At 41.2% G+C, this 16,081-nt stretch overlaps 1 protein-coding gene across 1 annotated transcript in view; it reads right to left on the reverse strand.

Annotated features, from left to right (window-relative positions):
• Positions 1 to 239: 239 nt before the first annotated feature.
• spryd3 (SPRY domain containing 3) overlaps positions 240 to 16,081 on the reverse strand; it is an 87,498-nt gene continuing 71,656 nt past the window's right edge. Inside the window, exons 9-11 of the mRNA XM_074681293.1 lie at positions 11,571 to 11,690; positions 10,933 to 11,081; positions 240 to 4,696 (exon numbers count right to left, since the gene is read on the reverse strand). Coding sequence (XP_074537394.1) covers positions 4,562 to 4,696; positions 10,933 to 11,081; positions 11,571 to 11,690 — 404 coding nt within the window. The 3' untranslated portion in view covers positions 240 to 4,561. The remainder of the gene's footprint in view (positions 4,697 to 10,932; positions 11,082 to 11,570; positions 11,691 to 16,081) is intronic.

Genomic DNA, 16,081 nt, shown 5'->3' on the forward strand with positions numbered 1-16,081 from the left:
TAATTTCTCCCCTGCTTGATCTGAAGTTGAAATTTCTTTTTCTTAATCCATAATGTTTTGCCAGATAAGCCTCCTGAATTAGCAAACAAATTAGCAAACAAATCTCTGTTTTTAAGCCCATCTTGAGGAGAAAACTGCAAAAACAACAAATAAACGCAAAACAAATCCTTAAAATACAAAGTGAGAGACGAAAACTTCACAAAACAGTTAATCACTTTGTTACATAGTGTAACCTTTATTGATGGTCATACATGAACTGAACAAGCCCAATTTAGTGCAAGTCAACAAAGTGAGCAAATGTTACAGGTATTTGGTGAGTTAAGTCAGAGTCACTACAAGAAAAAGAAAACCAGCTCTAATTTGGTTGAAGAGTGAAACTTCTGAGTAAACTTGAAAGAAGTGACTTCAATACCCTGAAATGAGACGTGGTCTAAATGTCCACATCGGTGTCACATTATATCTTTGCTCTGTGTGGTTTACAGCCCAGGCTGTAACAACCTGATTCTAGGTCTTGATCCAGCCCTGCAGGAGAAGACAACACAACTCTTCTTCTTTTTGACAACAAACAGAACAACAGCTTCAAACAATCTCCAGCAGATATGTGATTGAAAAGTTAACCCTGTGTGCTGTTTGATGTTTTCCTCTGGCTGTGCGTGACTGATGTTTGTTTTCATGCTACAGAGACCTGCGGCAGTCCCCTCACAGGAATGTACGGTATACTTCACATCACAGGGCGGCTGATCTTCATACATACAGGGTGCAGATGTTAGACGATGTGGAGAGATTCATGGAGAGGTTAGTTATCTGTTCAAGCTGATACAGTATAATAACATTGAGATTATTCCCTTTAAACAGACAGAAAACAGGTTTACTGTGAGTGGAAACCAGCTCCCACTGACACCATACAGTGACCTCTCATTCACCTACAGATTGATCCAGCTCTAAGGGTCTGCATCACACAACGGGATCAGAGAAGTCTGGGTCTGTTTGGATCACATTGTTTCATAGCTCACTTCTTATTTAAGCTGTGGCCAGAAAGGTGGTCCACCTGGATCCTGTCCACAACGCCAAAATCTCTAAAAATACATCTAAGTCCCTTACATGTTTTGGCTCTCAGATAGAAAAGTAAGACGATAAAAATGGTTCAAGCAATATTTTTTTTCACATTTGTGAAACTGGAACTAGGGATGGGTACCTTTCATATTTAAAATGATGTGATACCAATGCCAGGTACCTAGCAATTGGTAACAGTACTCAACGGTACCAATTTTTGGTACTTAAGTGTGTGTTTATGTGGTAATGAATATTAATTTGTTTGAATAATAAAATTTCAAAGTTTTTCAATTAACATATTTGTTTTTATAATATATAAACTTGCAATGCTGTGTTCATGTCCAGCATGGAAAATCACCTTCTCTTCCACTTCCTCACAGTCACAAGAATGCGTTCAGGTATCGAAACATGGCACCATTTGATTTTAAATGAGTCAGTACCCATCCCTTGCGGGAACCATAAAATCTTTCACTTAAAGCTTCTCAGATAAAGATCAGAATAAGGTTGATCAGGCTTAAACTCTGACCTGGGCTCAGAGGAATTATTTGAAGTCTTATTTTACAGTTTTATGATGTTTAAATCTCAGGTAAGAACGTTTTAGCTGATTACAAAACCAACAGAAGCAGAAAACACTTATATTTTAGATTAAATATATCTATAAATATATTTAAAACTCTTAAACTACAACCAAAGTGAGATTTTAGGTGAAGCTGCCTGTTTTCTTAAATTATCCAAGGAAAATATTTTTAATGAGTGATAAAACAATTAAAAAGTAAGGGGATTTTTGTGTTTCTTTTACATGCACAGGACAAAACTGGTTAATAAAAGAGCTACAGTTTAGTCCACAGGGGGCAACAAAAGTAATATATTTATATACAAGAAGGTCCTCACAGGAACCTTAGTTCAGAGACAAATCAAGAATTACTTATCCTGCTTTATGTAAAGGTTTGGCTGTCGCAACTCTGCAAGAGCGCCATCACTTCTCTTTTGTTAACGAGTGATTCTATAATTAGGGAACATTTCAGGTTTACAAAAAGTGAAAAAATATGTGTTTTTTGTTTTAAATTCTATTTGATTGCAAATGATACACCTGGAATGAACTTAATTCATTAGTTAGCAAGCTTAAGCTCTGATGAATTCTTTAATATTATGTGTTAAAAAAATTTGGAGCATAATTTTGTCAACAGTGTTATGGACAAAAGTTGTGACTATTTTTCAACATAAATCCATAGTATACTGAATTTAGAGTTATTCAACATTTCTCTGTCAGACTACACTCCCTAGAAATGTCCCTCATTATTTATATCACAGTTTAGACAAAATTTAAAAGAACTATGGCTCAAAAATCACAGTAACACAGTCGACATTTCCTCCATTTTTTGTCCCTTGTGCTAACTGCAGACCCTGAACATGCCACCACCTGACCTCCATCAGCTCATATTTCTGCTCCTTTTCTTCACAGTTTGCTCTTTATAACATCTATAGTAAGAAGAGCAGAAAATGTTGGTAACACAGTTGATGAACAGTTAATGCGCTTCATGTACAGACAATCATTCTGATGAAATATTGATGAGGAGGAGCTGAAACATGACACACTTTCTTCAAGGTTCACACCAAAAAGGATGGGCCCTCAGCTGATTTGGGTCATGTGACTTTGGAGCAAACCGTTGCTGATTTATAGTTTTCTTTTTTTTTTTACGGGTATTTTATCCATATAAATCATTAAAATAGTTTTTAAAACACCTTTGTCAAGTTTTAATGATTATTTTAAACAAATAATCCTAAAATAAGTTTCACAAACATGTATTCTAGTGTTAATTTTGAAGAGCAAACTTGATATTTGAGAAATCAGACGGCACAAAAACTGTAAATTCCAAAACATGATTTGCAATTTTACCTAAATAAGTTCAACTTGTTAATTTTCTATATTAAAAGAAAGTGAAACTTCACCCAAATGACTCACTGTAAAATTGATAATTTCTTGAAATTAATACTTATTAAAATTGATACATATACCCCATGGACATGAAATGTTACGCAGCTTAGAGATGCTCTCTGAAGTTGTCCGGATTGCAGGACAGTTTTGCCACAGTGTCAACAGGCAGAGCAGGAATGTGTTTTTGCTGATTGGTTTGACATCACATGGGTTGGGGCCGTCTTTGGCGTCACTTTTATTAATGAGAATCAACTTAGCAACGATAACTTGTCTAAAATCATCTGTTCTTCTTCATTATTCACCAAAACTGTTCCCTCTTGTAAAAATGCTGAAACCAGTTTTTCCAACAGCGTCTTGTTGTTGTGATACAGACCCTTAAAGCTGCAGACTCACACATCATCTGAGTTTTCGTTAAACATGCATCACACGTAGCATTCAACAACATCGTCCATCCAGCAGTGATTTCATTTCTTATGGCATCACGAAGAGGACGTTATCCTCTGATTACAAAACAGAAAATTAAGTCTTTAAAGTCTCTTATAATCTACCTGCAGAATATAGATTTTTGGAAGAAAAGAAAAAAGTAAGTCAGGAAATAATTCCTCATAATGTGAGGAAACATGCACGGGGTGTAAAGGTTGCACACAAAGACAAAACATTTAGAGATAGAAGTAAAAACGGCCCTGGGACTGTTTAATCTCACTTATAAAGGTTTTATAACTCTAAGGTTGTTTTTAACGGCTCATGATAAAGGTTTAACTCTTTACAGGACTGCATGATACAAAGAATATAGATTCAGATGTAGCTCTCACTCCCAAAGTGCAAACACAAACATTCCCTGAACTTTGCGGATAAGTTTGAACAAATATTTCTCAGATTGATTGTAAAAATATACCCCAAGTGTTTTCATCCGTAGCTCCAACAGGAAACTACAAAAAACACTCAGAAATCTCTTCAAACGTCTGATCTGTCGCTGCTCAGCGAGGGTGAGCCGGGACGCGTTTCCAAAATCTTCAGACTAATCCATGCGTGCATTTCAAACTCCCAGAGAGCAGCGAGCCAGGTGGGGCAACAGCAGGTCCCTGATCGCTCACAGGAGGGCAGCCTCGCCCAGAGAAAGAAAAGAGGGACAGAGGGTGTATTCCCTGAAACATAAACCGTCAGCGAGCTCTGACTCGGCACAACTCCCGGCCCGGCCCTGCTTTGCTTGGGGTCGTGACAAATGAAATAAACAGAAGTGTGCCAGACCTCATGAGGAGGGTTTAACAGCTCGGTGAGCATGCAGAGCGAGGTTAGCCGTGAGGATGAGAGCAGTGCAGATTGCATAGAATTAACCGTTAAATATCCTCCAGGAGTTTTTATCTGCGAGCTACACATCCAACACACGGCAGGATCCTTCTGTACCCACTACGACCAGGAGGACGCTCCAGCCCGGGTGCGCCCCTGTGGAAGTCTTATAAATTAAAGCCGTGGCTGAGTTCTGGGAAGACGTGCATGTGTGTGGCTGATCTGAGGGTGTCCCAGTGTTAGCAGCATGCAAGGCCACCGCAGCAGTCCGTCAGCGCTCTGAGGTCATCCGCTGAGAGGATGCAGGTCCACTTTGACCTTCTCTCCGCTGCTCAGCATCCCCACGGTCGGGTAGAGTCCACCTGGAGGGACTCCCATCTCCCTACGACCCATCAGCTTCCCGTTTCTGGTGAAGAACACCTGCAGGACCACAAGGGGGCGGCAATGAGTTCAAACCATAACAAATTAAAAGAAATAGAGTATAAAGCGCACACTTTGGCATCAGTGGGGAACAATCGTTAGTTCGCTACTTGACAGGGTTACCTTAATGACGTCACTTTGAAGTAAGTAGACACTGTCTACTTACTGTCTTACTGACTATATAAAGACAAACTTGTGTCAATAAACGAGGAACCCACCCAAACCAAAGACGAGCACCCCTGGGTCATAACAAAAGAGCCAAAAAACTACGTCCAGACAGAGATCACCACCAAATCTGTCAGAATAATAATGATTTTAGATTTTAGGATTGATAGTCATTGTTAATGATACAGAAACACAATTTAATAACTCTCTCTTCTTTGTCCGTTTCTTGTAATTTTTTCGTCCCTTTTTCATAATCTTTGTATTTGGAGTGGATCATTACTGTGTATGGCTCATTTGTTGGTCGTAAACACCAAACTGGTTTTGTCTTCAGTTGATATTTTTTTCTATTTTTTCACCTGTGTTTGCCTGGAGATCCTACATGTAACCATGGCCGCATTGTTTACATGTGAAATCAGCTGTTAGCAGCCTGTAGCATGTCAATGCTAACTGGTGCAAGGCCGGATGTTTCCCTCAAGATGAGGAGAAGGAGGTGAGGACGACGTGCTGGTTCTCAGGTGTGAGCAAAGAAGTGACGACATGGACCTGTCCTTCCATCCATCGTTACTGGGAACGTAAGATCTATCGCCAATAAGATGGACGAGCTAGCCGTGCAGAGTAGCAACAAGCTATTCACAGACATAGCTTACAGAGCTAACACCAGACACCAATGCCACATTGGAAGAACTTCACCTGCTGTGAGCAGACTGGATCCAGGAGACAGAGACTGAACAGACTGCTGAAGAAGCTCAGTCCTGGACCCTGTGGAGGTGGAGGCTGGCTGACTGGACAATGATGGACAAGCTGTCAGCATCTATTTTCTTATGGAGCTTTTTACACTTTCTATACACTTTCTCACTTTCGTTTTCTTGATTGCTGCTGTGACTTCAATTTTGTTGTACTTGTTACAATGACGGTAAAGTTCTATTCTATTCTATTCTATTCTTATTCTTCTGTCATTACGATCTAGCTAATGCTGCTATAGCCACAGCTACAGCCAATGATAGCTACAGCAATGTCAGAGCAGTGCGACACATTCACAGCAAACTGACTTCACTACAATGAACTGCATTTAATGAACAATTAGACAGATAAGCTACATTCAGGAGCTGCATTAGCTACATAAGCTATGATTGCCAATGCAATCTCCCTGAGATTTTTCCAGGTTATTTTAACTGATGCCTCTTCTTTGCCGAGAGTGGCGGCAATTTCACGCCATGATTTACCACTCGGTTCTCACGGTGATCTCTCTCTGAAGAGTCTTACAGATGCCTGTATTTCTGCACTTCGATCACTGGGCGATCACGTTTTTCCACCATCTTGTCTGCGCATCTCCATCTGGCAGGTTAGAAAGTTTTTAATGGGCGTGGCATGAAAATTTTCCACATGAAAGGGACCGTGCGAAGGGGTGTAGGTGCAAGAATGGCATCATTCGTCCGCACAAAGCTGCACGGACCCCACAGACGCATCAAGCATAAATCAGCCTTAAGGGGAAGGGGTAGACGAGGGGGTAAGACAAAGGTGGAGAGGAAAGAGTGTCAATTGGGATTGTCCCTTAGAGCTCCCCCTGGTGGCTGGCTGCAGTAGTGATCATAAAGCCACCTCCTTTCAAACTAGTCAAATAATGTTTCTTCAAACACACTTCCTGTCACTATATTTCATTTAAATCGTGCTGTTTTATACAAAGATGTTAATTTTTCTGACATGTTTATTTTTAAGAAGTGACTTGATTCCAAAAAATGATTGACAGCTCTATGGACCAATCAGGGCTCCTGCAGCAACAGAGTAAAGGAGGAACAGTGGTGGGATTTTGGCTTCACTTCAGTACAACAGGAGAAGACTTTCATACGCCTGGTTTTTACTGATGGGGAACAAAAACAATTCCTCCGGTTTTTTTTATAAATCGACTGACTGATGGAAACCGAGAAGAGTCAGAGAGGCAGGACTTATGTGCAGTTAGGAAACACTGTTAAACAAACAGGTGACAGAGTAATGTCTGCCGTCTTCAGGGAGTTTGTTTACAGTACAAGTCTCTACTAAATCAGAGAGTGATCAAACCTGATCCAGCTGTCCTCAATCGAACATCAACAAGCTTTTCAGCGCTAATACCGAGGGCTTCTCCCCAAGTCTGAGAGCAAATACCGACACACTAAAAACAACAAGTGAAGTAGCAGGAGTGTGTGTCCTCCATAAATCAGGCTGAGTCACATATCAAACATTTACTGTACCACCCACTCGAAAAAAAGAAAGGCTTAACCGCTATTCAATTAGAGATGAAGGGCGAGTGTAACCCCCCAACACGTGCAGCCGTGCCCACAGAGACCTCGGCGAAGTCGAGCAGCGCTGCATTCAGGCTAATTTGTCCTGCTGAATAAATATTGACAAATCCCTGGATTACGACTCGGCCTGTTCTATTCTCACCCACTTAGGTTTCAGTGCAGCGTGCGCTCACACCCGCTCAGTGACCCCCCGGCCTCCAGTTGCACAACAGTGTGGGCAACTTTTTCCAGCGGCTACAAGTCAGGACAGAGTGAAGAAGGGCAGTAATTAAAAAACAATCACAAACAACAACAGAGGAATCAGCGGTTAGATGATCGGAGTGCAGGAAGGCGTTCACTGAGCTGCAGAGAAATATCTCCATCAAAATCTCCCCAACATGCGTGGAAAACAAAGCTTCATGTATGTAAGAAGGTCAACATGTTTGAGCCGGTTTGAAGAGACCTGCTGACACACTAATACACTTTGATTTGGGCCCCGAGGGATTGTGGTAAAAAACAAGGTCATATTTGAACTCCTACTGGATCATGGGTAGTCTATGCAAAATAAGACACCACAAGAAGTTATTCAAGGATCTTTTGTTATATAAAAATATTTTAAAAAGCTACAGCTGTCAAAGTTAATACAAAAATAATCAGTTAACACAATCTTCATTTAATGCCACTCAGTTTTCTGACAATCAACAAACTCACATTCCTAGATTATGACCCTTGACCCACTCCGTAGTCTCCGTACTCTCTGTAGTTGAAAATATTAATTTCTGACCCAAAACGACGGAGGACATCCCGTATCTTCCTGAAATGTGCTCGAGATGAGATTCCACACAAACAGCTGTGGTCAGAGGAGTTTTCACAAAAGCACAAAAAACTGATCCATGATATATCAGAGCCACAGATCCCCATTATACACTTTAGAAGCCCTATATTTCTCCCTGAGGACAGATTGTACGACCACTAATGTAGGTCATTACATCTACACAATCCATCCAAGTCCTGTGTACTCTGTTTTTTTTGGGGTTGCTCTGCATCGGTCTGTTCTGATTTTGTTTACATTTTGTTTTTGGCATCGTGGTCTCATTGTGATTTGGAATGTGCTGCAGACCAGAAACCGGTCTTCACTGGCTGAACTGAACTGAACTGAATGTAATTTCTTCATGTGCGTTCGCTGAGTTTCTGTTAAAGCTGAACTAAGCGACACTTTACAGCAAAAACGCATCAAATAGACAGTTTGGGGAAAGTTTCAAGAAGCAGAAGGAGGAATGTTCAGTGTCCTTTTCCTTTAACAGTTTTTTTAAAGGGGGGACAGTAAAAATAATGGACGTCATCTTGCTTGGCTCAAAGTCACCACAAAAACTGCTCCCTCTGGTGGCTGACTGCAGTATAGGTCAAAAAATCCATCTCCCCAGTCATTCCAGATGGGCTGTGGTCAAACTTTGAAAAATTATTACACCTCGTAGAAATGTTTCTCGCGCCTGATTGTTGTGGTGATTTGAAGATATTATTTGGCTGTGTTGTATTCAAGTCCTCTTTTTTCTGAAAAGTTTCATTTCCATTAGTTATAAGAGGTTAAAAATGAGATTGTACGTCACGTTTAACGATGATTGACAGCTGCCGTTCACGTGTATTTTTTTCGGGGATTGTAAAATATGTCAGGAGGTAGAGTCATGTCTAGAGTCTTGAAAGAACCAAAATATTATTTTTGTCACCCAGCTCCACTCAGATCCCCCCGTACAATGATAAATGGCGGAGCCACGCTGTCCACTCTATATACAGTCTATAGGAGCAGCCTAAACCTCTAGGCCATCTGTGCCACTTTCTTTGACAGTTTAAACATTATTTTTAATACAATTTGGTTTTTTTGTGGTAAAATGTGAATCTCTTTTGAAAAATAGGATTTCATATTGTCACATTTGGCATTTTTAATTCTGCTAAAATAATGGGTACAAGGCACGATTCATGTCTAATACCAAAGCTGACTTAGGGTCCAGTCTCCGTGCTGTACTCCACAATGATTGCCCTCCTGCAGCGCCATTTTCCTCACTGGGGAGCACGACCAGCAGGCACACTCATCCAATATAAACCAGACTTTAGGCACAAGCATGGCCTGCCTACGTCATCGTGAAGCATCTGTTTACAGAAAGCGCAATCTCATCAGAGTCTGCACAATGAGACACAGAGAGCACTGCTACGACTTTGGAGACTTTTTGGGTGATGTTGAGTCGTTTTGGTTCGACACAGCCCTCTAACACTCTGCTATTGTTTGAAATGATTGTGCTGAAGCCCACCTTGCCAAAGCAGAGAAGTGAACCGTTCCTCAAACGGCCTTAAATGTGCTTAGCCACAGTTATGATTTACCAATATGATCACACCCTCATATATTTAACTTGTTGGCTGCCATTAGCGCCTATAGGCGTCAATTCTATTACAACAACTGACAGATGTTGATTTTGATTTGAAACAAGGGGAGGTGGGATCTGGTGGAGATGAGCGAGAAGATGTGAGATGACAGACACATGGCGAGACCATAGTCTGTATGTTTAATGGACGTATGCTGCATTCCATTTGTACTCAGAACTGGGAAGTCGGGAGTGGGAGTGACGTCATCTCGGAGTTCAGCGTTCCAGTTGCCAAGTCGGGAAAACTTAACAGCAGTATTTCTGTGTATAAACAATGAATAATACTCTATAAACGGCTGATCCATTGCGACAAACACAAGTCAGAAATTCTAAAATAAAAAGAATATAACGGGAGCTTGATTACTGTTAACCCCCAAACTCTGAATTTCCTACTGGGAACTCGGGGTGGTGTGGGTGCTCCAACTTCATGGGTGCATTCCAGCTAGGTGTTCCCACTCAGAACTCGGAAATTCCAACTTCTGAGTACAAATGGAACGCAGCAGTAGTCTCCGCGACATCACTCGTCTGTTTCTGAAACAGATTTTTGAAGCAGATTGGCTATCACCGCCATATTGGAAGTGATGTGAGCTTGCGGTCTTAATATCCTATTAAGACAGGATACGTTTTTTGAACCAGGCTGTAAATATGTTCATTTCTGCTGTAAAAAAGTCTTTTTTTGGCTTGGTGTGTTTATTACTTGCGGTACTTCTGAAGCCAGCCTCAAGCGGACACTCAAGAAACAGAAGATTTTAGCACTTCCCATATTGTCTCATATTCTTCCCGGCTCCGGCGAGACGCTGCAAGTTGGGATGAGCCCTGTTTTAAAGAATGTTTTCTCCATTTTTGGATCAAAAAACATGAAGCAAGACATGAAAGATGCAAGTCTACTCTTCCTGTGGCCGTGTCAGCGTTTACAGAGACATAATAACAATATTTTATGGGTCTTGAAAGATCGGTCAAAATGCTCTGGCTGGCAATGAGCTAATGCATGGAAATTACAAGGGTAATGATGGCCACTAAAAAATCATGCAAAAAAGTCATTTTGGAGGTTATTTTTCCTGGAATTAAAGTCAGAATTCTCACGTCCCCATGTGGGTTAATTGACCTTTGGATTATTTGGCGCCATGTGTCCGGAGGTCATGCCCCTCGATCATTAGGGAGGCAAATTAAGCCCTAAATCTACCATAGATTGTCAAGTGTGTGGCCAACCTACATAATAATCTAAAAGCTTAAATAAAACGCACAAACATTATGAATAAAATTATCAAACACCTGACCGGCTGCACAGTTATGTCTTTGGAACGAATGAAAACAGCGTGAGCAGCTTGAAAGCTCCACGTTGGTTTGGACACACAAAAAAATGGTTACCACAGCCGTGTGTGTGTTTGTTAGCGTTCCTCACCGTGACCTTCCTGCCCTCCTGCCCCTGATCTGCTTCTTCCCCATCTTCTTCCTCCTCCTCCTCGTCCTCCTCCTCTTCGTCATTGAGGTACAGAACATTCTGGACTCCAGCGTGACCAGGTCGGATCTCCAGCCAGTCGTCCATGTCACCTGAGGACAAACGGAGCACAGTGTGCGTGAGCTGCCGCTGAGCTGCAGGTTGTACTCTCTGATTAAACACCGGGACAGGAAACAGTGAGCACACACACACAGAGTCGGACGGCAAACATGTTGATTAAACCACAAACTGACACATTTTCTGTTGCACAAGAGTTCAGTAAGGTCCTGTCCCTAAACCCTAAATCAGAACACTGAAACACCCCTGAATACTTTTCAAGGATCTCCTAAAACCATCTGAGACCTGTAAAGTTTATATTTGTCCCTCTTAGAAACAGGAGGAAGGGGATAAGAATTTCTGGTTTCGTTGAAGGTTTTCTCTTGGTTTTCATCCAGTTTCTTCCCCGGTTACAACATAAATTTCTCAGTTAAGACCGAATGTCGCCTACGCTAAACCACCATAAGCAGGTTTAAGATCGAAACCTCCCACAGTCGCGCCGACGGCATTAATGAGTGACATGAGAGTAAGTGAAGCACCTTTACCTTCTCCGTCCAGGATGTAGTCCCGTGGGAACATGATGCCACAGCCCATGATGTCACCTTTGAAGCAGCGAGGGCCGAACGCATCCCCGACCCCGCTGCCGTGGAAGATCTTCCCATCATCTGTAGAAGAAGAGAACATTCTGGTTGTTTGTGTCTGCAGGTAAATAAAAGGTTTAGTTTTAGTCACACACAGGACATTATTTTATCATATAGAAAAAAGATGAGTGGCAGAAAAAGGATGCATTCATTCACATAATTTATCCTTTCATCTGCAAGTTTTTGCAAAAACCACAGAGTATTTAAGGGTTAATAAAAAGCAACATGGCAGCACAGAAATGTGGTTTTGCGAAGACACTTCATCCGACCCTGTTGTGCATAAAGCTGCAAACACCACAGACCTTTTCTCTGAGGATCTTGCAGAAATATACCAACGCAAGCTCCTCATAAGAGACTGAAACTTATAAAATAAAAGTTGACTGTATCATAGAAAGTCAACTTATTTATGTGCATATCTGTCACACCGGCAAGAACTGGAACAGATCTGAAGAGGAGCACTTCTTGCAGCAACTCTGTCTTCTGTCTTGCATTTTGGAGTGGATCAGTACTTGGTATGGCTCATTTGTTGGTCTGGTTTTGTCTTCAGTGATATTTTTACTACTTTTTCTCCTGTGTGTGTCTGGAGATCCTACATGTAACCATGGCCCCATTGTTTACATGTGAAATCAGCTGTTAGCAGCCTGAAGCAAGTAAATGCTAACAGGTGCTAGGCCAGATGTTTCCCACAAGGTGAGGAGAAGGAGGTGAGGAAGACGTGCTGGTTCTCAGGTGTGAGCTAAGAAGTGACGACATGGACCTGTCCTTTCATCCATTGTTATTGGGAACGTAAGATCTATCTCCAATAAGATGGACGAGCTAGCTGTACTTACCCAGATCATGCTATTCACAGACATGGCTAACGGAGCTAACAGCAGACACCAACGCCACATTGGAAGAGCTTCACCTGCTGTGAGCAGACAGGATCCAGGAGACGGAGACTGAACAGACTGCTGAAGAAGCTCAGTCCTGGACCCTGTGGAGGTGGAGGCTGGCTGACTGGACAATGATGGACAAGCTGTCAGCATCTATTTTGTTTTCTGGATTGCTGCAGTGACTCCTCCTGAATTTCCCCTTCTATTCTATTCTAAAATTTTCCTGTGCACACAAAGTTTACCAGATCAAAAAGCCATAATTTTTTCTTTGCAGTTTGCGTAAATCCGCCTGAAGACGATCTGATGCTTGCAATTGTTCATAGTTGAACGAAACATACTGCAAGTCTTTGTCGTTTTAAGTGATATACAAGCAAAGCCACAATGTCATTATGATAGAGCTCAGGGTGAAAGGAAGCCCAACTAACTCCTCTTCTGTCATCTTCAAGATCTAAAAAGATTGGCAGTAAAATTGTGTTTTTGCAGGATGCAGGACTCAAAAAGTCTGGAAAAGCCTTGAACCTGAGCTCATTTTGACCTTTACAACACATCCCATTTCTAAACGTGATTTACAAAACGTGGACTACGGCGTGTCTTTTTTATGTGTTTACTAAAGCATGCGTGCTACAATGCAGCGCTAACACTCAGGACATCCTGACATTCCAGGCAGATTATGATGATGTGTAAAGGTGAAAGCAGCGCTAGTAAAAACACTTAAAAAAAATCAACAACATCCAAAGGAAATCATCAAAACAACACATACTACAGTGGGGAGAGACAACAATGGAAAAAAAGGGCAAAAGAAAAACATTGCAGAGGACGCCTGCAGACGAGCTCCTGTCAAGCGGAGCGGCGTGGCTGCTGCTGGTAAATATTTATGGAGTTGTCATGGGACCCGTCCCCGGCTCAGGATACTGTTTAAACAATCTGTATCTGAGCACCGGGAGGGAGACGGAGACACTGTATCATTACGGCTCCCATGCGGGCCCTTGTCACAACACCACACACTAGGCAAACAGTGGAGCCACGCCGGCACAGGCGCAGTGACTAAAAATAGCAGGAAGGGCTTTGGAGAGTGAAGAGGGCTGAACTGGAGGTGAGCCGAGGTGTGGAAGTCCAGGTTTGGGCCTGAGGATGGAGACCTGATCACTGGGACGGAAGAAGGAGGTTCAAAGGCAGCGGGGATGTTCGCCGCAGAGTTATCTTTAATTTCACAAACTCTTTAAATGCTTTTTGGATCAATGGGAATAACTGCCCCAAAAATTCAGCAGTGTATCAAAGTGACTCGGCTGTAAATATCCATGAAACGAACCACTGTTTCTTTTCCTTTGAGTTAGAAGTCGTGCCTTTGAGCTATCCGCAGCCACAACATGTGACTCTGAATGAGAATAATATCTTTGTTTAACGTTTACAAGTGCTCATTTCTTAAGTGTCCTTAATACATAATGAGGTTAGTGATGAGATAATTGGTGGTTCAAAATAAATTAGAATCCTGTTTAATGAAGTAAAATAGAGCACATTTTCTACTTGCCAAACTGCAAAGTGAGAATTTTCTGGACTGCTTCGCAGACAAATTTAGGAAACCTGTTCATAAAGCCTGAGGCTCTCAGAACTTGTGACAGGAATTTTTGTACAAGGTATTTGTCCGGCAGGATGGGACGGTATTTTAAAGGAGTAAAAAAAAAAAAAAAAAAGTTCAACAAATTCATAAACCATTACCCAGCAGCAGTTAGCAGCTTGTTAAAAAAAGATGGACAAAATAATGTGCTGGAATAACACAAGTATCAGGGAATGATGCTCTCTTTGACCACTGTTCATCAGTGACTCACAAACTAGGGGTGCACCGCTCACAATTTTCTGGCCGAAAAACTGACAGCATATATCTTCAATGTTCCAATCTTATTTTATTGAAATCATTGAACAATACCTGTGAAACAATAAAATCTTTATATTTTAACTTAAACAACCAATAAAGTCCCTGAGTTTAAGGTCTCAGAGAAAAAAGCAACAAAGGCTGGCTGTCAGACCTTCCTGGAGGTTTAATAGATCAGTTTCATATGTAAGGATGGGCCGATCGCTGATCCCCCAAAGTTAATGAAATCATGTCTATCCCTAATTGTTCAGTTTCAGATGTTTTTAGATGTTTTCTTCAAAATCTAACTCTCAACTATCTTAAAACTTGGCACTTTGAAATCCCCACTTTGGAAAACACTGGGATACGATACAAGTAGGGATAGGTACCTTCCATATATTGATGCAGTACCGATGCCCGGTACTTGGCAATTGGTATCGGTACTCAACCAGTTTTAGGTACTTTTGTGTGTTGAAGTGGTTAAAAAATATAAATTTGTTTAATAATAAAATGTAATTTTTTCCAATTTAACATATTTATTCTTCAATATATAACCTTGCAATGCTGTGTTCATGTCCAGCATGGAAAACTGCCTACTCTTCCACTCCCTCACAGTCACAAGGATGGGTTTAGGTACCTCAACATGGTACCTTTTGATTTTACATGAATCGGTACCCAGTACTTTTTACAGAATTCGGTTGGTACCTATAGAAGTACATGCAATTAGGGGTGTCCCGATCATGTTTTTTTTTGCTCCCGATCAGATTCGGATTTTTTTATTTTGAGAATCTGCCGATCCAAATATTTCCCGATCCGATCTTTCAGCAATGCATTTAGAAAATAGAAAAGAAAAGATACTCCTACAAGTTGTCCTTTGAGTTTTTTTTATTTTATTTAAATGAAGGTATCATTCTATCCAACATGGATATAGCTCTTTTTTTCCCCTACTTAGTGCAGCATTGGATCAGCAAATGAAAATAAGCTTCTCAGTGGTGCACCACAAGATTGTCTTGTATGTGTGTGACAATAAGGTTGCAATTTCTTCTTTGCAATTTCGTTGTACTTGTTATAATGACAAATAAAGTTCTTTTCTAAAATTAATGATGATGTGCTATAATACACATTTTAATTAAAAAGAAGAACTAAGGCTCCAGGCTTTTTCCGATTCCCCTTCCTCCGATCTCCAGTCGTTAAAAATGACCTGATCAGCCCTGATTCTGATCATGTGATCGATCTGGACATCCCTACATGAAATAAAACATAACGATAAAACACTCTTTGATACAGTACAATTTGTTTTTGTTTGATTCAAGTCAATATGATCAGATACGGTACAATTTGGAGCAACACTATTCAATATGCGACTATTTGACACGGTGCTATGAGGGGCTGGCAGTAGCTCAGTCCATTGGGACCTGGCTTGGCAATCAGAGAGTTGCTGGCTTGAGTCCCAGTATGGATTGGAAAATGGACTGGTAGCTGGAGAGGTATCCGAATGATTCCCTGAGCGCAGGGGTGGCCAACCTGCGGCTCGCAAGCCTCATGTGGCTCTTTGCTTTTTGGTGTGCTGATCAATCTAAAATATTGTTATATTGATGCCAACGTTGGGATCTGTATCAATCAGTACTTGGGTGATTAGTTTGATACTTAAGTTTCAGTTTCTCTTCTCTACGTGTGCTCCTTTCAACCGCTCA

Source organism: Halichoeres trimaculatus, unplaced genomic scaffold (genome assembly GCF_033239565.1).
Source record: "Halichoeres trimaculatus isolate MK-OKI-2021-1 unplaced genomic scaffold, fHalTri1.1 fHalTri1_scaffold_11, whole genome shotgun sequence".
Lineage (NCBI taxonomy): Eukaryota > Metazoa > Chordata > Actinopteri > Labriformes > Labridae > Halichoeres > Halichoeres trimaculatus.